This window comes from Amblyomma mixtum, chromosome 7, assembly GCF_055824585.1.
Source record: "Amblyomma mixtum isolate Tamu chromosome 7, ASM5582458v1, whole genome shotgun sequence".
Lineage (NCBI taxonomy): Eukaryota > Metazoa > Arthropoda > Arachnida > Ixodida > Ixodidae > Amblyomma > Amblyomma mixtum.
Genome location: NC_143018.1, coordinates 127,360,795 through 127,385,104, shown reverse-complemented (window position 1 = coordinate 127,385,104; position 24,310 = coordinate 127,360,795). Strand labels below are relative to the sequence as shown.

At 44.9% G+C, this 24,310-nt stretch overlaps 1 protein-coding gene across 1 annotated transcript in view; it reads right to left on the bottom strand.

Moving 5' to 3' along the window:
- The window catches only part of LOC149337548 (ATP-binding cassette sub-family C member 1-like), a 111,430-nt gene that overhangs the window by 86,914 nt on the left and 206 nt on the right, over nt 1-24,310 (bottom strand). The window contains exons 2-3 of the mRNA XM_089554453.1: nt 20,375-20,537; nt 582-839 (exon numbers count right to left, since the gene is read on the bottom strand). Of these exons, the coding sequence (XP_089410579.1) occupies nt 582-839; nt 20,375-20,506 (390 nt within the window). The 5' untranslated portion in view covers nt 20,507-20,537. The remainder of the gene's footprint in view (nt 1-581; nt 840-20,374; nt 20,538-24,310) is intronic.

Below are 24,310 nucleotides of genomic sequence, written 5' to 3'. Positions count from 1 at the left end.
AGAGGCCTGCTTTTATTTGTTAACATACACCGTTTTTGTTGTGTTCACAGTGCAAACTCTGTGTATGATTTTCCGTTGGTATATGATTCCTTTATTAGTATCCGCGCTGCAGCTCTCTTTGTTTACACCTGATAAGTGATGCATGCTAAGATTACGGGAACGCTCAGGTCACCTTAACAATGGAATGCGGCAGCATTAGAAACAAACTTTGCTGCTACACGTTTATGTGTCTTTGTCCATTCTTTTTCCCCGCGGTGGCTCAGTGGTTATGGTGCTCGGCTGCTGACCCAAAAGACGCGGGTTCGATCCCGGGCGCGGCGGCGGAATTTCTTTGGAGGAGAAATTCTAGAGGCCCGTGTACTGTGCGATGTCAGTGCACGTTAAAGAACCCCAGGTGGTCGAAATTTCCGGAGCCCTCCACTACGGCGTCTCTCATAGCCTTAGTCGCTTTGGGACGTTAAACCCCAAAAACCAAACCAATCTTTTTCCCCATACACAATGTTGTCACTGTGATGTCATGTGATGCGAATTCTAATGTTGTCGCGTTAAAAATGTTCCCTATCAAAGTATCATCCCCTCACCCAGAACCGCTTCTGCACGGGCGCCACGATGAAGGGCAGGCTGACCACGAACAGAATCCATGCGAGGCAGCACAATGCTGGAACACAGCCCACCCTTGCGGCCAGCATCCAGAGGAGGAAAGGCAAAGTCAGCATGCCCACCATGGGAATGGGCGCCACGAAGACCAGGCCGCTGAGCTGGATGCAGTCGACGCCCAGTATCGAAGTTATGCGGCCAGCAGGGTACCGAGCACGAGTGCTCGAGGTCATCGTGGTCACCTGTCGGATTAACGACGGAGTCTTAGTGCCTTTACAATATCAACGGACTACACTTGAAGAAATAATTTTCTGGCGGGAATTTTCACGTGAAGTGACCTTATTGAGACGGCAATTTGCAACTCGTGGCAGTGCCTCCTTGACTGCACAATAAGCTGCCTTATATGAATATTTAAAGAAGGGAATTGCGCTAAAAATACACGGACGAGAAAGGACATGGACGTGCCTCGTCCGTGTGTGTCTTTTTAGCGCACTTCCCTTCTTTAAGTACGTACGACCGACTCGCCCAACAACGTGCTCTCTTGAATTATATAGATATAATATGGAAAGTGATAGTTATTATAAATACCTACTGCGCTCGTGAACCAGTGTTCTAACGGGTGTTAACGACGTATAATATCACATACAGCCAGTGTATTGAGAACATGCCAGCAAGGTAAGACCACAAACGAAAAGAAGGAAGACATCAATTTGCAACTATTAAGTATTAATCATAACATATTTCGGCAAGCTGTGGTCCGCATTCTAAACGACTAACTGCAAATTGCAGATCAAGTTATCATTAGAACAATCGTTAACAAATCGGATGCACAAACAGAGGTTTTCGGAACGTTAATTTAGTATAGAGCTGTGTTAGGGGGAAATGAAGAATTTCGATGGAGGCCAAATTCTAGAGGCCCGCGTACTGTGCGATGCCAGTGCACGTTAAAGAACCCCAGGTGGTCGAAATTTCCGGAGCCGTTCACTATGGCGACCCTCATAGCCTGAGTCGCTTTGGGACGTTAAACCCTAATAAACCAATAAACCAACCAATTAATAACATTATTGCGGCACTACCTCTTTATCTTTATAGTGCGGTCTACTTTCTCCGATGTGTAGTGTGGCTGCTTTAGATAAGTGTTTGTATCAATGCCAGGACAATCACCGTAAACAATCACCGTAAACAATCACCGCACAACGAAGTAGCCACAACGTTCTCGAATATCGCAGAATCGGTTCCGCATGGGACCGATCATTCAATATAAATCTTGCCGCGTTTCACTTCACGAAGTGATAGAGCCGCGTGCTGGCGGCGTTGAGCATGAAGAAAAAAATATGACAAAGCTTAGCGGCAGTATTTGCGTTACTCGAAAAAAAAAACTACCTTCCGCTATGGAAATGCCAAAAGTCCTTAGAATTCAAAGTGAACTACCCAAAGGCAATGCGTGGCAACAGTCTTTGAATTTCTTGTGATCCAAAAGTTCCCTATTGCCCATTAATTCCACGGCATCATGCCATTATGCTGTCAATTGAAAACTGGCCACCACCAATGAACTGAGATTTAATGCCCTTTATTTGAGCATCCTTTCAATTTTCTTCCAATATCCTCCCTAAACAACCGGGCTGAAAATCCCGCCACTGGAGCGAAAGGGTCATACATTTCGAGTAATAAAACAAAGCAAGACGGCAACGGCATGATTCATAACTAGTCATCTTCCAACTGCCAATACGTTGCGCTACACTGCACTACGGCACGACACGTGAATATCGCCGCCGTGGTGGGTTAGTGGTTATGGTTCTCGGCTGCTGACCCGAAAGACGCGAGTTCAATCCGGACCTCAGCGGCCGCATTTCGGCGGAGGTGAAATTCTAGAGGCCTGTGTACTGTGCGATGTCAGTGCATGCTAACGAGCCCCAGGTAGTGGAAATCATACGGAGCCTTCCACTACGGCATCCCTCATAGCCTGAGTAACTTCGGGACGGTAATCTCGATAAACTAACCGACCACTTTGAAATCTAACCAATTCTCGGCGTGAAACCTGCAGCTAGGTCGCACTCTGAGCGCGTTTCCTTCTAATTCGAAAATTCCAGAAGTTAGATGTCTGCGACTTAAACATTCATTGCAGCTCCTTTCAGACTTCCTAGTATTTTCATCGACATTTGGATTCCTGGCAAGAGGTACAATAACCGTTTCTTCTTCCATTTCTTGCTGCTCGTATTACTTTCCCAGCGCACGTAAGCATTGATACACACGGCTTTCCGCCGCCTAGAAGGAAACTTGCAAATTACAGGAAAGCTGACTTACACGAAGGTTTCCTCCAACCGAAAACTCTCGTTCACAGACCACGTTTTCACTTTCTGCCCTGCTGACTGAAGGGCTTAGCGCAAGGGGAAATAAGTCGGTCGCCCTTCACTGCATCCGAAAAGGTGAGAGGGTCTTCACCTAATCTGCGTGAACCTGAAGCCCCGACCGTCGCTACATCTTGACGTAGAGTGGAAAGCAAAGTCGTCGGAAGGTTACAATGATGCATCCTCTTGACGAGTACCTCTCTCGACCAGCTCTTCGCGTTCGCACCGCTGCTGTATTATGTCCTTTCAACAAGTTCCCTCTCATACAGATAAAGGGGCACCTTCTTAACAAGAATGCGAGATTGCCATCACTGAACGATTGTTTTCGGCTTGAGAATCGTGCATTTGTCAATGCCGGCATCCATGACTATTTAGCGCCGCGGTAATCCGCGCAGTTCATTTCCTCATGAATATTTTAGAAGTGTGAACCCAATTAGTACGACTGACATTGCGGCTGGTTGAGCATACAAGTGAAGGGAAAAGAGGTGGTTGTTATGGCATACATAACGCAAGCTAACAGCCACCGAAACCAAGGAGCGCAGAGGACATCCATAATTTTTTTTTTCATATTTTTAGTGTTTCATCAATGGGAGATTAATAAAATCTGAAGAAAAAACAACCACATGCCGGCGGTCGCATTCTGATAAACGATCTCCGAATTTCGTGTCCGGTGCATTGCCAATGGAGCTATGGTGACGGCTGCCCAATCTGCTGCTTTTGGGGGTATTTATGTGAAGTGTAAGCGAACCTTGAGAGTGTTCACCAGCGCCACCCTCGACTACAGCTGCGGACGTGGTACGTCCTGTGGAACGTGGTCGAACGATGAGAGCGGAAGCTGTGAGAGAGCTCTCGTGTGGTACGTATGCAATCAATGCTGTCCAATCTGCTGCCTTTAGGGGTATTTATGTGTTGTGTAAACGTCCTTATTACAGCGAGAGCTACGTAGGAACGTGGTCGAACGGTAAGGGTAGGAGCTGAAAGTAGGAGGATAAAGGGTAAACGATAAAAATGAGATTTTAATGTGTTTTATTGTTCTCTATTCACTGAAAAAAATGGAAAGGGTTCTCATCTGTCTATCCTTTAACCGGAGGCTGAAGAGCGCTCTCAAGCTGAAATTTAAGCTCATAGATTTTTCAGCGCAACGGCACACGGCCAAAGAAAAGAAGCAGGAAGAGAAGAAGGGCGAACACAGCGCCGACTGACAACTGTTTATTTTGTAACGCACATACAGCTTAAATACACTCAAACCAGCCAAGCACACACCGTGCAAGGCAAACAAGAAAAAAGACAAGAAAAAAGACTCGCATCACATCTGTATCTCAAAAACTTTGAAAGGAACACCTTTTCTGCAGTATACAAAAGAACTGAATTAGCGGGTAGCACTAGAGTGTGACCCCAGCAGAAGTGAGTGTCTTGTTTGGTGCGGTTCCGCCGTCGTGGGGGAGTGTGAAACGCGTTTGCAAACTCTTAAGGTCTGAACTGTGGAGAAAAGTAAGCTTATAGAGCGACTGGCTACGCGCGCTATGTTTCGCGTGTTTCCCGGAATGGATTGCTGAGATGTGGTTTCATCACCTCAGAAGTGAAGCTGCAAGACTGAAGGAGGTTCGGTGGAACAAGAACCTGAAATGAATTTTTGCTACCTCGAGGAAGCCTAAGCAACAAGAGCGGAGCAAGGGGGAACTTGGTGTGATGGGTCCCTGCCAACATCTCGAACTTGCCTGACAAGGGTCCAAAATTCAGTCTGGAACCTTGTGTGCACCCTCATGAGCTTGTGGGCCTCAAACGGCGCCTAGCCGAGACGGCAGCTCAGGAAAATCAGGGACGTTGCCTTTTAGATGGCATAGGTTCTCTGGCACAGAACATCAAGTTTGAGAGACAAGTCTAAAAAATATTTGACTAGTATCGTGAATTTTTTCACTGATAATGAGTTTTGCCTTTTCCACACGGATAAAGTCACTGGTTCTGTTGCCATGCCTAGAGCCATGTTTAATGAAAAAGCTTTGCAAGCAGTGAGGAAAAATTTCGTAGCAGTGAAGAAACGTGACACCCAGATTCAAGGCGAATTCGCGGATTTTGGCAAGCGTTTAGAGCTACTGCCGCTTGCTAAAGCAATTACAAATAGTGTAAGTCGTGGCTTACAGGTGTTTTTCAATGTGAAGACCCATAAAGCTGATGCGCCGCTCCGTAAGTTTTAAGTGAAAGGGGAACATGGCAGATTAATGTCAGCAGATTCCTTCAAAGAGTGTTGAAGGACCTCAAGATTAATGACCCTTTTATAGCGAGAAGTTCTATGGATGTAGTTCAGTTCCTAAAGGACAACCAAGATATAAGATATGCCTTTTCGGTTGACGTTGACGACCTTTTTTATTCCGTTCCACATCAAGGACTGTTTGCTGCTGGCAAGGAATGTATTGAGGATAACGGACCCGGTTCAGTTTAAGAATACGTCGGGGATGACTTTAGAAAACTTTTTAGCGCTTTCAGAATTTTGTTTGTGTAGTACGTTTATCGCCCTTGACAATAAGTTTTATCTGCAAAAGAAGGGTTTGTAATGGATCATGCGTTGCCCGGTTTTATGTGATATCTTTTTAGCGTGCATTGACCGCCATTTGCATGATCATTTCAATCGTTCTAAGACTGAATGTGTTAAAAAGTGTTTCGTTACGTGGATGACTTTTCAATTGATTTAAACAAATATGCGTTATTCCCAATGAGGATACACTATGAGTGTTCTGCATAACTTCGAAAAGCATGGCAGGGGGCTCACTTTCACGTACGAGCTCCCGATTGGAGACAGCCTGCAGGTCTTGGATTTAAGTGTTAGGTTCATCAATAAGCATGTTTTCTGGTCTTACTAGCCCAGAGCACAAAAAGAGCTACTGCTTTATAATTCATCCCATTCGAAAATTGTGAAGAGAGGGATCGCTGAACTCTGCTTAGAGTCTGCACTCCGAAAATCATGTGTACATGATATGCAAGATAGTTTCGAGAATCAATTGGCTAGGCTTGAGGCCGCCGGTTTCCCTGGGTCGGTTGTTGTCACTGCTGCAGAAGCGCTCTCGAAGAAGTTGAAGCCTGGAACTGGCAAGGAGGCAATAACCCCTCCGCAGGCGAAAGTAAGGCATGAAGTGATGCCCTACGTGCACAAAGTATCCCGTGGCCTCAAAAAGGTGGCAAACCGGCACAACGTGCCGTTGGTCTTGTCAGCCCCTCGGAAGCTTGGCCAGTTAGCCCCCCCCCCCCCCCCCCCCCTTGACGTGTGGCAGGCCGTACATCGGGCAAACGGGCGCTGCATCAACGACCGGCTCAGGGAGCACGCAAGAAACCTAAGGAATGGGGAAGGTGCTACCCTTGTCGAGCACTGCGCTACCTGCAAGGATTGTACACCGGTGTTTTCGGGAGTGAGGATTCTGAGCAGAAGCAAATTAAAAACAACCCGTGAAACGATCGAGGCGTATTATATTCAGAAAGCAGGGTCAGAATGTGTCAGCGATACTTCAGTTCTTTTGTATAATGCAGAAAAAATGTTCTTTTCAATGTTTTTGCGATAAATATGTGACGCGAGTCTTTTTTCTCTTTTGTCTTGTTTACCTTGCGCGGGGCGCGCCTGAGCCGGTCTGAGTGTATTTAAGCTGTGTGTGCGTCCCTGAATAGACAGTTGACAGTCAGCGCTGTGTTCGTCCTTCTTCTCTTTCTGCTTCTGTTCTTTGGCCGTGTGCCGTTGCCCTGAAGAATTATGAGCTTAAATCAAGAATACCAACTAGCCCAAGAACTAACTCTACTTTCTTTGATTAGCAAAAAATCTTTGATTACCATAAAAAATTAGGCCAATAGAACAAGTAGGAACTTTAAAGAATACATAGAAAGAAAAAGCAATGCTTTAAGCTTACTTTATTGTCGCTCAAAAGAGAAAAAAAAATATGCGTCTATTGTGTTCAAATATGTCTCAGCAATGTTAGTAATAACATTGCTAGTATGTTGGTATTAAGAAAGGACAGAATTGAAATTTAGCTGAGCTTTTTATTGTACGGAGAAAGGAAGCCAGAACAAAACCAATTTAACGTGAACTTCGTTCAGTCAGAAGAAAGGAAGAGTCCTAAGGAAGGCTATACAGGGAACAGAAAGTAAAATCAGAGGAAGTAGAAAGGCTAAATTTTTTTTTATAAGTGTTTTCGCCAGCCTATCCTTTCTTTACAAGCATGCGCATACCCGGCAGAAGACGAGCGCAAAGACAAGTCAGTGGGTAATTCTTGGCCAATCTCCCTGTGTGGGATGGGCCATTGTACGAGGATAACAACATATGCCACTCCAGCAGAGGACAACAACAACATTGACAGTAAAACGAGGAGCACTTTCTTGGTTAAACTGGGGCCCAGAAACATAGACCCGAAGAACAAACAAGGAAGAAGGGCGACAAGATAATCGGAGTTGGAGTTCTATAAGTTCCTAAAGAAGAAACAGGTGGTTTTTTATGTGGACGCGTCCAGGTACATAATGGAGGAAATTGCGAGGGTGGTAGCTGCAGAAAATGCCGAAAGGAAAATAATCACCACAAAGACAATATAGGCAACAGAAGAGATCGCCATAGCTCTACCGCTGACTGAGGCCAATCGGCAGGGACTGAGTTACTCTATAGCGACGGATTCCCAAGCTGCAACTAGGATATGCAGAGATGGAAGGATCGGCCGCAAAGCCGCGAGGATTCTCTCCGAACAAAAACAACACAGACAAGGAACTAAGAACACAAACATTTCAAAGCATCATCATTTGGGTCCCCAACACTGGTGTTGATGGAAATGTCATGGCAGACACCGTTGTTCGAGTGTTCACGAACCGGAGGGCTGGTCTGCCGGTCGATCCCTTCAGCACCCCAGAATCTTACAGGGAGACAATGAAGGCGTTGTTGGGAGCGCGCGAGAAGCATTCAGTTCCGGCGGACAACCTCAACAGAAAGCATGCCATCATGCTCAGACGGCTGCAAACGAACGCCTACTCATGCAGAGCCATATATCATAAAACGTGGCCGAATGGATACGTGAAAGAGTGCATGTGGTGTGGGGTATACGCGATGACGTACCACCTCACCTGGGGCTGTAAAAAAAGCCCTTCACTACCCAAGATACCTAGTCCTAGCGAAGAGCTGTGGGAGGCCTTTCTGACTGAATTCAAACCGCGTACATAGGTTATGCTGGTTACGAGGGCCTAGGAGGCGGCGTAGGGCAATGGGATCTGGAATAGGGAAGACCGACCACTTAAGCTCCAAATCTATCTCTTCCCCCACCCTCCATCCCCTATGCTTCTATTACGAAATCAATGTTTTTACTACTACTGATCCAGCTCACATCCATTAATTCCTCAAATCTGTACACGTAAGATGTATTTGTTATGCCGAAGAAAGAGAAATACAGCCCGATGCACGAGTAACTTGCGCTACCTGTTTGTCTATGATGTTTAATGGAAACAGACATCATTCAATCACAGACTGCCATATAATACGTTGTTGCTAACCTTTAAAGAATTATTCACTCTTGGAGCCCAAAACGAACTTATTATAATATTACCATACATTGCGACTGAAAGTAATGAAAAAAATTTCGCGTTCGATTCGGCTAGCACCTAGTCAAGTAGGCTAACTAAACTTTTTCGTGCAGGAAAATTTTAATTTATTTGATTTACTTGTTTCAAAAGTACTTCCAGTCTTCGCAGAAGGCCTTTGGAAGTAGTGAGCGTAGATTGTGAAGAAATTACAACAAAGCAGACAAAAGCGCAAGAAGACGTGATAATAACAACAGTATTGTCATCCACCTGATTGAGCGGATAAACACTAAGAAAGAAAAAGAAAAGGAAAATGCTTTGTACAAGCTTGCACTTTTCAGGCATATACGAAAAAACTGACTCAAAACCCGAGAACACTGGCAACAGCTTGCTTTGGCAGATAAACACTAAAGGAAGACATTCCCTCTTCCGTCAGCAAACACACAAAGCCAACCCCAAATATTGATGAGTGAAGTAATAACACATGAAGCCCTGCGCGAACCAAAACACTTAGGTTGAGCAAACGCATGCACTTCAGTTATGACTAACAAGATTCGGCAGTCAGGCATTCCACGGCGTCAGAAGGAACAGTGTTCCACTGACGGTTGGTTAATGGAAAGAAGGAATTTCGGAAGGCGTCTGTTCGGCACCTCTATTCTTTTAATTTTTTGGAATGGTTTGTACGTATACATCACCGTATAACAGGCTCAATATAAATGCTACTGTCTATACTTAGCTTGCTATAGTAGAGTACACTCTTAGAACTAAAGGAGTGCAGAGGAGTGCCCAGAACACACTTTGAAGGAGTATGCGCTTGTCCCATATTCCACTCCTTTTTCCAGAATAAAATTACTCCCTCTGGACAAAGAGTGATCCAACACCTACTCAAGGAGTACTGTACTACTCCTGCAATAGAGTACAGGCACTCCTCCGAGGGAGTAAAGCTACCACATTGAAACAGCATCCTACTACTCTTTCAGGTACAGTTCCAGGACTCCGTTTGTTAGAGTGACTATACTCCTTCAAGGAGTATCAGCCCAGATCTTATTTTACTCCATCAAAACGAGTTTCACGTGTTTTCAATGTATCCTACTAATTTTCTTATTTCACATATTCTTCAGAGCAAGTTGGTCATATGTTTTGCAGGATCCACCTGCGCTACATCTACAAAAGAGTAATGAGCAAAAGGGATTATAATCTTTGAGTAGAATAATTTTTGCTCATACAACTACTTTATGGCTACACTACAGTTTGCACATTAGTATGGCGCTCTGTCTGCGTTGGGAATAACAATGGTTCAAGAAATAATGACACAAATGTACAACACTGATAACTTTTATTTCTCAAGTCATTGCTGTGATTGCTGTGGCTGCCCAAAACACGCTCGGGAGGCGCTCGCTAGGATCAAGCCCCATTAGTGTCTCAAGCAGCAGACAAACCCGCTTTGTTTTTGGGGTGTACTTGACATTAAATGCCAAGAACACTGCCAAAAGCAAAGTAAACCCATCTACCAAATCCACCGCAGTGAGCTGTAAGCGCTCAAAAGAAACTAAGATGCTGGATGATGCCGTAGCTTGCTCGGCTGAGTGAAGGAGCTTTGGCTATGCGTGCATTTCTCCGGGTGCCTGCAAACATGAATGAAAATAATGCAAGTAAGAGTCAATTCCAATGCCCTTTTCATACTATCCTGCATATAACCCCATGGAAAAAAAGAAAGAATACAACTAGAATGTACTGATCGTGTGTGTCATGTCGCCACTAGTGTGTACCTATATTGTGACCAAGTGCAGACACCTTTCATTGCAAACCTTCATTCAGAGCTACAATTTTATGAAGCCCAATACAATTATCACTATCCTAGTCCTTTCAAAAGCTGTGTGCATGTAAAACAAGCACATATTTACCAAATGAAAATTTTAACATGAGCAAGCTCTTCTGCAAGTATCATGATCAGCCTGACTACGCCCACTGCGAGGCAAAGGCCTCTCCCATGTTCTCCAATTAACCCTGTCCTTCGCCAGCTATGTCCACCGTGTTCCTGCAAACCTCCACCCATGGAACTTTTTGCTGCTTCCTGCTACGCTTGCCTTCTCTTGGAATCCACTCCGTTACCCTTAACGACCAGCGATTATCTTGCCTTCGTCTTACATGCCCTACCCAAGCACCCTTTTTTCTCCTGATTTCGACTAGGATTTCTTCAACCCGCGTTTGTTCCCTCACCCACTCCGCCCGCTTCCGATCTCTTAACGTTACGCCTATCATTTTTATTTCCATAGCTCGTTGCGTTGTCCTTAACTTAAGCTGAACCCTCTTCGTTAGCCTCCACGTTTCTGCCCCATAGGTGAATACTGGTAGGATACAGCTGTTGTATACTTTTCACTTGAGGGGTATTGAAAAACTGCCATTCATGATCTGAGAGAACCTGCCATATGCACTCCACCCCATTCATATTCCTCTAGTTATTACCCTTCATGATCCGGATCAGCGGTCACTACCTGCTCTAAGTAAATGTATTCCCTTATCACTTCCAGTCATTTCTAAAACCACACCTATTGTGCTCGACGGTTTCTTGTCACATAATACATTGTGCAGTTTAAAATATAAGGTAACCTTGAATCGGGAAAACACTTAAACCAATGACAGTTTTCTTGCTGCAGAGAAATGGCTGTTGCAATTCCTGTTTCTCAGATACCATTAACTGAATTTCATGCTCTAAAATAGTGAAGGAAAAATTCAAAATTTTTCATCTCAAAGAGGCAAACAACAAATTTCAGTTTGGTTTGGGTTGGTTTATGGGGTTTAATGTCCCAAAGCGACCCAGGCTATGAGAGACGCCGTAGTGAAGGGCTCCGGAAATTTCGACCACCTGGGGTTCTTTAACGTGCACTGACATCACACAGTACACGGGCCTCTAGAATTTCTCCTCCAAAGAAATTCCAGCCGCCGTGGCCGGGATCGAACCCGCGTCTTTTCGGTCAGCAGCCGAGCAAATTTCAGTTGCACATTTTTTTTTTTTTTTTTTAATGATGCATAAGGCATTACTATGCACGGATAACCACACAGTATTCGCCTATGACTGCTAAATAATTTGTAATTAAATATCTTCTCTCTCCTGCTTCACTTTTAAAAACTGAGCAATGGCAATGGCATCAAAGGTCAGTATAAGCCAGGGGAGGCATGAGGAAAACTGCAATATAATTGCGGCTTCGTCATTCATTGTGATTCCGACTCTTAAGGCAGGCTGGCTTTAGCTGTACTAATTAAAATGATGAAGTAGCGATATCGTAGCTTTTTTGTGCCTTCCATAACCTATACTGAACATTGATGTCATAGCAATTGCTATGCTATTGAAACAGGGAAGAAAAGAAATCTGGTTGTAATTATTTAGCGATTGGAGACGAATACTATGCAACAATTCTATGTATACGAATGCCCAGCACGTCGCTACAAAGAACACACATAAGCAAAAATTTGGTGTTTATACTCATTTAAGATAATACTACTTCCCACGCAAGAACACGACAGCCATGTGTAAACTTTTTGCTTTCATAGTAATAAAATCTATCCAGCGACAAGTTAGGCGCAGCATGTCTGCTCTTTATAAATATGCAATACTGACAATGTTTGACACTAGCATTTGGCATGAACGAGAAAACTGTGATTACTTCGCACATTACATGCCAGTCCATACTATTATGCACAATTTAGATTTGCAAATGTAATGTGTAATTCTCTATGACTGCCACGTTAGTGCACTGCAAACCAATGAAGTTGTCTCGCATTTGCAATGTTCTCACTACTTTTATGCAACACTGATCACTTCAGTATATCTGCATCATTCTGTTAGACGGCCACGGGATAGCTAGAATTGAGGCTATTTTATGTGATGGAAACCATTGACTGGACAACAAAGAAGAAAAGCCTCAACTACTGTCCTGGTGCTGGGACGCCTAATAAGAGCTCAGAAAGACTCGGTTTCAATACGCCAGACCCTCCGCATAACATTACCCTGTGCGCAAATACCCCACCCCACCCTAGCTTAATTTCTGTCCACATGCACCAAGGCTCACTGCACCTGTTATAAATATTGCCCTAAATATTGCAATCAAGCTGCCCGTGAATGCATAGGCTATCTGTGCATGGAGAAAGAAAGAAGTTGTTAGGAATGTTTCACACCAAAAACAGAAAAAAAGGCAGCCTGTTTCTCAGAAACAGCTAAGAGCATGAAATGGTGTGTCCAAAAAGATTAGGCTGCTTTGTACTTATTTATGACAACGAGAACTGTCAGAGCTGCGCTTTCAAAAATTCAGGAGCTTTGTGCACAAACGTAGCTTCCGTATGCACGTCTTGCAGCACCAACGCTTCCGAATTGAAACGACCGATGAATATGCACAGGAAAAAGCAAATAGAGAGCGCTTGAATTTAAAAGAAAAGCTACCTTGCACAATCAGAAATTTCACGACAGAACCTTCCAAACAGTGACGTGTACTGGTTGCGGTATACCGAATATATACCTAGCAAATAAGTGTGCGCTTTGTTAACGAGCGGGATTCTGTGGCGGCAATGCTACAGCTCCAATTCCGAAAACCTAACGCTGCAAAAATTGAGTTTTCAAAATACATGCGAATGCACGATACACTTTTGCACGCATTTAGAACTTTCAGTAGTGAAACACAGACAACGAATCTTGTGTATGCGTCTTCCTTGGCTGGTAAAAAAAATTCTTCTATAAGTCTCCAGTTTGCCTGTGTACTCCACAAATTCTAGGATCCCTGTCCGCTACATGTCAAATTTCACTGAAGCGAAAGTAATACAACCGACAGCTGATGATCTGCTAGGGCAACAGGATTTCAAAAGTTTGAGAAGGGCAGTGGGAGTCCAATCTAGGTGGAGTAGTGAAATTTGACTAGTAACAGACAGGGATCCTCCAATCTGTGGAGGAAGCCGGCAAATTGGAGACTTACGGAGGAATTTTTTTACCCGCCAAGGAACACGCATACACAAGAGAACCACAGAGGACTACGGCTTTTACCAGCCCTTGTCCTGTGCGGTTCTCTCTTGTGTATGCGTCTTTTTTGGCTGGTAAAAAAATTCTTCCATAAGTCTCCAATTTGCCTGTGTCCTCAAACAAACCGCAGGATCCCTGTCCACTACTAGTCAAATATTTCAACTCCACCTGGCTTGGACTCCCACCGCCCTTCTCTGTGGAGAAAGGGTGACAGCAGCTGGCAAAGGACAAGGTTAACTGCAGATCAACTGGGGAAGCATTATCCTGCACTGATTTTGACGGCAGGTTCACAAGACAAACAAAATCAACTCGAGGAGCGGGGTGCACATCATGCGACTGAATGTCAATGGCCAGTGAAAATGGCACCAGCACTGTGGAATGCACATGCAGAAAACGAGACGCATTTTTTTGTCAACTTTGAGTAGCAATCTACTGCACTTTTAGAGAGCAAAGCTCTCAAGTATGGCAACACTGGCACTTTTTGTTTTACTGGGGTGAGGGTCGTCGTGAGGGTTGAAGTACATACTTCTTTTCGATCCACTGTGTTAATTGCGAGCTATGTTTACCTAATAGGGGCTGGGCATCTAACATCACCGTTATTTCTTTGCAGCAGTTAAAACAATACAGCATACATTTTATAACATGCTTAACGAATTTTTGGGAGCAGCATGCTTTTACCCTTCTACTATTTGTTGCTACTGAATCAGTTTGGCGTTGACAAAAGATCTGTAATAAGGAGTAATTACTCATTGACATCCACTCGAGCACAGCCAAATGGCTACAAAGGAAAGCTATACAGCTTTCACAGAAACTTCGTAGTTAAAGAAAGATTCGTCCTGGTCCGGTGTTCGAACTCAGAACCACCACTTCACTGGAGCAGTCGCTCTACCAATTTGTCCAACCTGGACGGCAAGCTTATGGTAGGGCGAGAGCGAAGTGATCAATAACTCTAGTGGGAACTGTGTTGGTCCAATGTTTTAGGACCCCTAAAACATTGGACAAACTCAGTTCCCGCTTCATGTTACCTCTAAAACATTGGACAAACTGAGTTCCCGCTTCATGTTACAATACTGAGTGACATTTTGGTCTATACACCAGAAATACCGGTAAAGCATCATGATAGAACACAATGTTTTTTAAAGGGATAAAGGAATATGTTCGCCCTTTCAGAGGGCACATATGCATAAGAGGCAACATGTGTGAAATAGTCACTGCACCTGAAGCAGTGTAAACTCCATTATGTTAACAGCAGCAGTCAAAAGCTTCATGAGCGACTATTTCATACAGATCATGCAATTACATTAATGTAATTCAGGATCAGATTCATGTGATTATACAGGGAGGTACTGCTGCTAAGTGCACGTAGAGCTCTGCATGCATTTCTAAACCCGGCTGTGAGCCTATGTCTACGAAAGTTTTCTAAATAGGCAGGTAAGGTATGCATCACTGGAAAACAATACCTACCACAAACAGCTGAGGAGAGATAGCACAGCCAAAAGCTGGAAGCACGAATGGCCCAGTAGATACTGGCAGCTGGCAACTGCAAATAAATATGTCAGAGCAACTGTTGTCAGCGGCCGTAACAATGTCATGAATGACAAGAGAAGAAATTGTCTACTGCTTCATAAATTAGAATAAGGTATTCACATAGGAACACAAAAAGCAATGAGATGGCCCATGACAAAAGAAATGAACAGATTGTATGTGATGCACCGATATACATTTTTTCAGTAGATTTACATGACTGTCACAACCGCATAGAAAGATGAGCAGGCTGGAATACCACTATTTTTATGCATGATGAAAAGAGCGTAACTATTCGAATATAGCATGCACAGGATTTAATTATTACTACTAGGGTGCTTTGGAGCAGCACCGAAGGTATTTTTAAATTGAACGTAGCGACCAGTAGACCCGTCTGCTTTGCACAAATGATGAGAGGATGGAAAAGGCATGCATTCATTAGCAAGAAGCACGATATCTCACATCACAGCATGAAACGAAAATTGGTATTGCATTTAACAAATCTGCACAGAAATAAAAACTGCCTCGTGGCAATGCAAGTAAGAGCAAGGGAAAAAAATACCGAAGAAAACTGGTGAGTGTGGTGCAGGGAGGTCTGTGGGTAGGGTCTCGTGCCTGGGATTAGTTCCGAGCGCGGAGAATCGCCGGCAGCACAGCTGGTGGCAGTCAACCAAGAATAAATAAGAGAAAGTGAAAATCAATAACAAGTCATCACCGATATAGCGAACGACTTGAAAGCGGGCCGCACAAACGAGGGATATAGCAAAAAGCTTGAAATCCTAAATAAGTGCGCAGTTGCATCCCAAACAGTTCTCAAAATCTGAAGGCGAGGAAGCATCGACACCTACACCTCAGGGCAGACGCAAGAACGATCTAACTTTGACATAATACTGTGTCAAATTCTGTTCCATGGGGAAGCACAGATAAAAATTTACAAATGACTAGGCAAGGGATATGCCCCAGCCTTTTACACGCGATCATTGTCCCCGAAAAAATTGTATGATAAATATTAAGATGTAAGCACTAATCCGACGAGTACACACACTGAGCACTGTCGGCTGCTGGCCTTGCGCGAGTGCTCTGTCGCGCGGCACTGCCGCTCATCGTCATCTTCTAAGTAGCACAAATCAATCCGACGGTCACCAGCCGCGAGGCAACTCGACAGTTGTCAGTTCCCTTGTCTGTCCGCAGCTGGCCTAGCAAGAGCGCTCTCTAACGTAGCACTGCACGCTCATCATCCTCTCCTACGTAGCACAAATCTATGCTATTGGAATGTAGTAAACATTGTCTGTTGTTTTTCGCAGCGCTAGCAAGCGACCGCATAACTCTGTTGTGATAACTGGTGGCCGCGGCCGACAGCGCGCCTGTATACGTAGTGCGCGGGCCGCGGGCGAACGGACCGTCGTGTGAATCGGCCTTAACGCATTATAGCTGAGGCAACCGCACGCAGACTGCCTGCACGCCTGCACTGCCATCCCTATATAGGCGCACACTAATAACGCGTGCGAATAGAGATCAGAAGTAAAGAAACGTACACGGGACTCACCGTTCAGACGGCTCATCAAGGCTTAGCAAAACCGCACATTCTTCTTCGTTGCCTCTCCAGATGACAAGAAGTCGTAGCGCTACCTTTCTTCACGGCTTTACCCGTTCAAAATCACCAGTGTTGACAGGGCGTAATTCTCGTCGTTGGTTTCCAAAACACACTTGTGTTCTTCATACACGTCCACCGCACGAGCACTCAAACAATGCTACGAAAACCCAAATAACACAAAACGTGACGACGGCTGCAGTTTTGCTTCGTTGAAAAAACCTACAAATGCGCTTTTTTTATTACTAATATTTGAATTGTGTTCGCAACAAAAACAAATTATATTTTTTCATTTTATTTCTTTATTAAATGCGAATACCAAAGCGCTTTTAGATACTTTTGCTGACATGTCGTTTGTAGAAGCTGCGATCCTGTGATCCCATCCCCGGGTGTCCTAGCAGACGACGGCGCAGACGACGCTGTTGACGGAATGCAATTTCGATTGACGGCAGCGAAAATCCCTTAAATGCGACAAAAAACGCAAAGAAACGCACCGTATCGCAAACTGGTCCATATCAAGGATATGTTCGACGCGAGCGGTAGGACAAAGAACTGCTGCGATGCATTACTCAACGCGACACTGGCATGCTCGACGGAGATCTACATGAAACAGAGCTTAAATGTGACCCGTACAAGCGGATTACTGTGATATCAACTGCGTTACGGAACTACGACGATACTTGCTTCACACTTTAGCTTATATGCAACAGCGGCCCGCACTCGCCGCATCCTGTTCGAGTGTACTTTCACTAGCAAGAGCCCACATGCATGGAAGCCGACAGAAGCAACTGTCTTTTCGAGTTCAGATTGTTCCGAGAAATACGAGCAGCTTACTTTAGCACGTACTCGAATTCAAGTTCTCAGCCTGTGTGTCACGTACGGTGACGATGGCGTCGAGGACGAGCTTAAGAATCGCCTTAACGTGGCCGCAACGCAGCCGGTATCCCAAGCATTCGTGCGCTAATTGTTGTTCACCTGTACTGCGAACGTGCGCTCAGTCGCAGGCCAGCCGCTAGCTGCTCGATTTACCAACCTTGCGAGTACAATTCGCAAGTTTCTGAGCCAATCTGTGAGCGAGCCGAGCTTTCAGCAATGACGCTGCTCGCGAGCGCGCCGCGCGACGAGCTTCGGCCTGCTCCCTGGCTGCCGTATTCGTAGCTAAGCCTAGGAGGTTTCACTTCGATGCCAGAGCTGAGAGCGCTTCGAAACTGGCTAGCGCTGAGGTGCTACTCTTTGCATTGTAAGTACGTTTTATTGTGAACTATGTCTCGTAGTGAAATAAAGATATGCTCGGGTCGACCCGAATGGTGATGATGGCGTCGAGGACGAGCTTAAGAATCGCCGCAACGCAGCCGATATTCCATGCATACATGTGTGCTAAATTTGTTCACTTGTGCTGCAAACGTGGGCATAAAGGCTCGCTCAATCGCAGGCCAGTCGCTGCTCGATTTTCCAGCCTTGCGTGCGCGATTCGCAAGCTACGGAGCGAATCATTGAGCGAGCTGAGCTTTCGGCAACGACGCCGCCCGCGGTCGCGCCGGGCGACGAACTGTGCGCTGCTCGCTGGCTGCCCTTGTCGTCGCTAAACCTAGCCGATTTCACATAGATGCTGTAGCTGAATGCGCTTCGAAACTGGCCAGCACTTAGGTGCTACCCTCGGCACCGTTTTACTCTGAACCACGCGTCATAGGGAAATAAATATATGCTCGGTTTCCGCGACCCCTTCAGGAGCGGAGCTATAGCAGAGGCCAGGCGAACTCCAGAGCAGCAGCAAAGCGGCTATGGGAGGAAATTTGTATGGCTGTTATCGCTTCTACCAACAACTCGACATTGGCTAATGATACTCTATCCCAGAGCTTTGGTCGTGAACAAACAGTACCAGTGCATTTTTCTGACGCCGGCATCCAGGCTGGCAGGCCGGCCCCGAGAAGCTAGCGCGCCCTTACGAATGTATGGCCGTAAGGGCGGAGGAGTAAAACAAGCACTGAACTCCCTTGAAGTACGCAGGAGTGGAAATGCCATTTTACTCTTTTGTCAAGAGGAGTGAATAGGACCTTTCACTCTTTCTCGTTTGTAGAGAGAGTAGATTGAGACCTGCAGGAGTAGAGAGGCTCTTTTACTCTTAATGGAGGAGTAGCAGATCTTAGAGTGTAGATGCATGCATTCCGTTCGTTCATAATACCGCCGCACTTGTAATGGTTCTAAAATAGCTTTTTCCACAAGTGCAGTTGCTGAAGTAAGCCAGCTATATGAACTGTAGATGAATAAAGCTGCCTTTTTTGAACGCTTTCGAGTTTGGCAATTTTAATTGAGTGTACGGATCCCAGACTGCTCAAGCATAATCAAAAACGGGTCTGTAAAAGTTTTTTAGGCAAGAAGCTTTATCTCTTGAGTAGAGTTCTGTAGGGCTCTTCTCATGTAACCTAGTTTCTGCCTAGCCTTTTTTGTAATATATGACACATGTTCGTTTCATCTGAGATCTGACGTGAGGATTGAACTTAAGTATTTAGAGCTTTTACAGAGGGTATTAATCTAAAGTACAATTTAACGACTTTTCTTCAGTTTAGTCGTGTGGTACTCAAGTTATACCTTGGCTGCGGACTACACACGGCAGAGCCTTCAACAAATTTTATACTCATGCTAGCTATTAGTTTGTTTGTCATATTAAAGAACATTCAACTAGTACGGCTTATGCTTACATCAGTCAGTAAAGAGGAGTAGTTATAAGGCGCAGCAGTAAAATCAGGGAATCAAGCTGTGTACTGTGTGCATGCTTGATATTACGTTGTCTATTAATACAAGTTGTATACCTGCTGAGGGAACTTGCAGAGGAACGTACAGCCTACAGGTATCACCACGTGCGAAAGAAGAGGAGACACAGCGGCGGTGGGTCAATATGGACAGCACCGCCCACGTAGCCGTATTGTTTCTCTTTTTTTAAAAGAAACTGTATTTATTTAGCATAAAGCGTGGAAAATTTCTTTAAGGGTCCTGAAAAGTGTTTGTGTTAGTGTCTGTGAGCACAAGTTAGCTTATTAAGCGTGGTGCGTCCTTGTTTCTCCGATTTCTTCGCTACGCCCAGTGACATCTGGTGGAGGTGCGTGGAGGTGCGGGACACGTTACGACAGTGCGCAAAAAAACTGACCCAACACCGCATTTCTCGGCGTTATATCGAGCGCGGCTGCGCTTCTCTCGCACGTGCCGGTACCTGCTGGCCGCGTTGTCTCAGTACGTGCCGGTACCTGCTGGCCGCGCTGTCTCAGTACGTGCCGGAAATTTATACAGCAACGACGATTGGCACAATATAGGTTTGGTTTGGTTTATGGGGTTTAACGTCCCAAAGCGACTAAGGCTATGAGAGACGCCGTAGTGAAGGGCTCCGGAAATTTCGACCACCTGGGGTTCTTTAACGTGCACTGACATCGCACAGTACACGGGCCTCTAGAATTTCTCCTCCAAAGAAATTCTAGCCGCCGCGGCCGAGATCGAACCAGCGTCTTTTGGGTCAGCAGTCGAGCACCACAACCACTGAGCCACCGCGGCGGCTTGATTGGCACAAAATAGAACAATTAATGTGGCCCTAACATACAAACGCATGAAAGGAGCTGCGGTCCAACACGGCAATGAGCTCTCGTTTGCACTCGAGCTATGCGGTTTAGAAAAAGTTAATGCAGCCGGCAGAAGACAAAGTTAATTGTAGATTAGTGGCAGATGATTTTTTTCCTGCAGGAACATCACACGGCTCCAATTACAAAGCGTACAATGTCTCACCTTCTGGTAGACGATGGCTTGCAGCAGAGCACGAGCTCTGCATCCAGACACTTGCAGTAGTTCCAAGGTGTACACCGAAAGCAGACATTCGCCTAAGCACGTCACGACAAACAGCAGAGAAGCTGTAGGCATGTGGACGCTGCCGCAACTGTTAACAATGTATCTGAAACACAAGACTGCGGTGTAAAATTTTTCTTCAGAATTCAATGCAAGTTTGACTCTATATGAGGAAGCCCGTCGATTCTTCATTTCCTAACTGCCCATTATCACATCTTCGTGAAATGGCAATCTGTGTATTCAACAGAAGACAAGAATGCATGGATTGACTGAGCACCCAATGGCTGGATCCCAATAACTTGGGTATTTCAGCGGTTTCATCTCAACATGTTTACGTACTTAGTGCTTGTTAATTTGAAGCTCTGGAAGTAACAACGAAGGTTCAACAGGTACGCTACCGACTGTCTATGATGATTTGGTCACTTCAGCTTGATGCTACTCAAAAAAGCAAAAAAGCAACGCCTTTTCCCCGACAGCGGACGCCCCTTCCAGCCAATGGCGTCGGCCGAGTCTCATGACCCTGCTAGTGTGGCAACGCAGGGAACGGCGTAACAATGGAGAGAGGGGTGTATACCCGATCGTACAGTGAAGGGATTATCCCCTTTCTTCTACCAATCTGCTTTGTGACACTAGCAGGGACATCAGAATCGGCCAGGGCTACTGGCTGGAAGGGGGTCCTTTGAAGGCGCTGCGATTTTTAGTTATATCCGACTACAGACATGACCAAAACATAAAAAAAAACTTGAAAAACTGACACTCCTGGAACAGTTGTTTCGCAGAAGCGGTGTAATGTAGAAAAAGTTAGGTTCTTCTTTAACGACTGACAGAAAGAAATGTTGCCAAGACATAAAACCTCAGCTCCGAAACCCTTGGGCTGAACATGGCCCGAAACTTGCTCTCCGCTTTGTAGAAAGGGTATTTCAATATTTTCTTCAATCATTTCGCTGCTCCTCCAACGTACCTTAGCTGAACGGCAGGTATTGAAATTAAAGGTAAGTGACCAGCAGCACAAACATTTCAAAGTAGTTTCCTGGCCATCATGGTTTGTCCAAACCAGAATGGTTTTCAAGCGGCGGAGTGCAGGTGTGGCGATGACGTGGAATCATGTGACTCGCCCAGCTTCCGCGCAGATTCGGCGTGAGCAAACGTTAAACCATAGCAAGCCTTATCTGGCGATACTTAATTGAGTTTCCGCTCTGTAAACTGAGTCAAGCCAGGTTGAACCACAGCCAAATTTTTGGACACCCTGCTGCGAAACTCTGACAGATTGTGTGGAGAGCGGATGCGTCAAGAAAGGAAAAATAAATGAAACAAAGCGCTGCACATAAAATGAGGCAGCCAGCAGACATATATGAAAACTTCGTATGCGCACAATTATCGTGTACCATCCAACAGGCAACACTTTGGGAAGTCTTGCAAGGGCCCTAATGGCAGATTTCGAGAAGAATACGATCGTAAAAGACATTTCAGCATGGCCATCATCAACCTGACTGCACCCATTGGAGGGCAAAGGCCTCTCCCATGTCTTTCAAATTAACCCTGTTCTTTGCCAGCTGCGGCTACCGTATCCGCGCAAACTTCTTTATCTCATCCTCCGACCAATATTTCTGCCGCTTTTCTGCTACACTTGCCTTCTCCTGGAATCCTCTCCGTTACCCATAAGGACCAGTGGTTATCTTGCCTTCGCATTACATCCCCTGCCCAAGCCAATTTCTTCTTTATTTCGATTAGGATATCGTTAACTAGCGTTTGTTCCCTCATCTACTCTGCCCACTTCCGGTGTCTTAACGTTACACCAATTATTTTTCTTTCCATAGCTCACTCCGTTGTCCTTAACTTAAGCTGAACCCTCTTTGTTAGCCTCCCCGTTTCAGCCCATAAGTGAGTACCAGTAAGATACAGCTGTTGTATGCTTTAATCTTGAGGGATATTGGTAAACTGCCATTCATTATCTCAGAGACGCTGCCATATGCGCTCCACCACATGTTTATTCATCTAGTTATTTCCCTCTCATGATCCGGATCAGCGATTACTATCTGCTCTAAGTAGATATACTTCCTTACTGCTTCCAGCACCTCACTATCAGTTGTGAACTGCTGTTCTCTTTTGAGACTGTTGAACCTTACTTTGGTTTTCTGCGTGTCAATTTTTAGACCCACCGTCCTCCTCTGCCTGTCTAACTCATTGATCATGCTGTGCAGCTCATCTCCTGAGTGACTTAGCAAGGCAATGTCGTCAACGAATCGCAAATTGCTTAAGTATTCTCCATTAAATCTTAATTCAACCTTTGAAACCCAGGCCTCGCAACACCTCCTACAAACAAGCGGTGACAACTTTTAGCGGAAGTCATTTATCGATGTGTTCATGTGGCTCACAGCCACACGAAAAACGTTCGCCGGTATTTTACAAAGTGTTTTGCCGTTGGTAGGATGAAAGATCCACAAAGACGTGGAATTTTGGAAGCCGTACAGATCGCCAGATTAATGAATAAATGTGAGGCGGTTCGTCTTTTTCCCTTTCAATGAAAACATCAACTACCTTACGAATCATCCGTTCATATCGGCTTGCAAATTGCATTGATTTGTTTTCTTTCCTTTTTTAGGCGCACAGTTCTTTTTGCACTATCTGCAGTAGTTCCCCCGTATATACTCTTCGGAAATAAATTGCTTGGAATTTAAACCCTGTCCGGTGTTTGCCTCTTTCGCCTTTCTGATGCCTATTATGCGTAACATTCTTTAGTTTTATTCCGGTTCTGAGCACAGGTACGCTGTGATCTTCTTGCTCCCCTTCCAGCTACAACAGCTTGATGAGCATTGCAAACGATGTCTGATCTCATTCAGATATGTTCTTTTATTTGCGCAAATTTTCTGACTCTTTCCTTAACACAACGTCTTTCGCCTATCAGAGCAGCATTTTAAACGAGTCGTAACAAAATGTATTGCTAACTTTTTGAGTTTTGGCTATTCACTTCGTATTAAGATTATTGTAGCACATACAATGCAATGTGTTTCATTTCCCTACCTCCCCGTTTGTTCAGAAATTATATTGACACTGTGCAGTTCTTTTATCTCCTAATTTGTTTTTTTAGTACCGTGCTCACTTCGTTGTATGATCAGCCTTGTACTGTACTCCACATTATTACGGTGCGCTTTAACTGTGCCATTTATATTTTTCGCAGTTGAACGCTTTCAAATTTACCTTAGCGTAATATTCCACACGGTGCACTGTCAGAGCATTCCGACATTTATTTGTTGTGAGCTCCTCAGATTGTTGCTTTAAATGTGACGACTGTATTGCCGCAGACCACGTTGTTATGGTCGTGGTTGCTTCAGAGCGGAACATGTTGACACTAGCTTCTCGTTAAGCTGTTATCCGTCTGTACTCTTGGAAGAAATAGATAAGTAACGTATTTCTTCCCGTTCCAACAATTTCACCAAGTGCACTCAGTGTTCACGTTTGTTGAACACCAATTCGCTCTGTTACTTTCTAAAATCTTCAATGAAGTGCTCCGAAGGAAGTGAAAACAAATGTAGTGTGGCTTTCATTTTGGTTTAGTTATTCATCGACATGAGCAAAATTTGTTAAAAGTACTTCGCTTTCCTCTTCTTGCAAAATCAGTTCTTTTTCTGCAGCTTAAGCAAGTTATAACTTTCGAAGCTTTAGTCATAGCTTTCGTTCTGCTGTTAAGACGGAAGTCAAAGCACTCCTTATAATTCCCCGCTGAGGGTAACTCAGCCCTTCAGTTCAAAACTCGTTAAAGGGAATTTCACCCTGCGGTTACTTCTTGTGCTCCTTTGGAATGGGTTCAGCTTTCGCATGCGTTTATAAAACCGTAAGCGCACAGGGGCCATGTTCTTGGTAAAAACAGTGACGACAGCT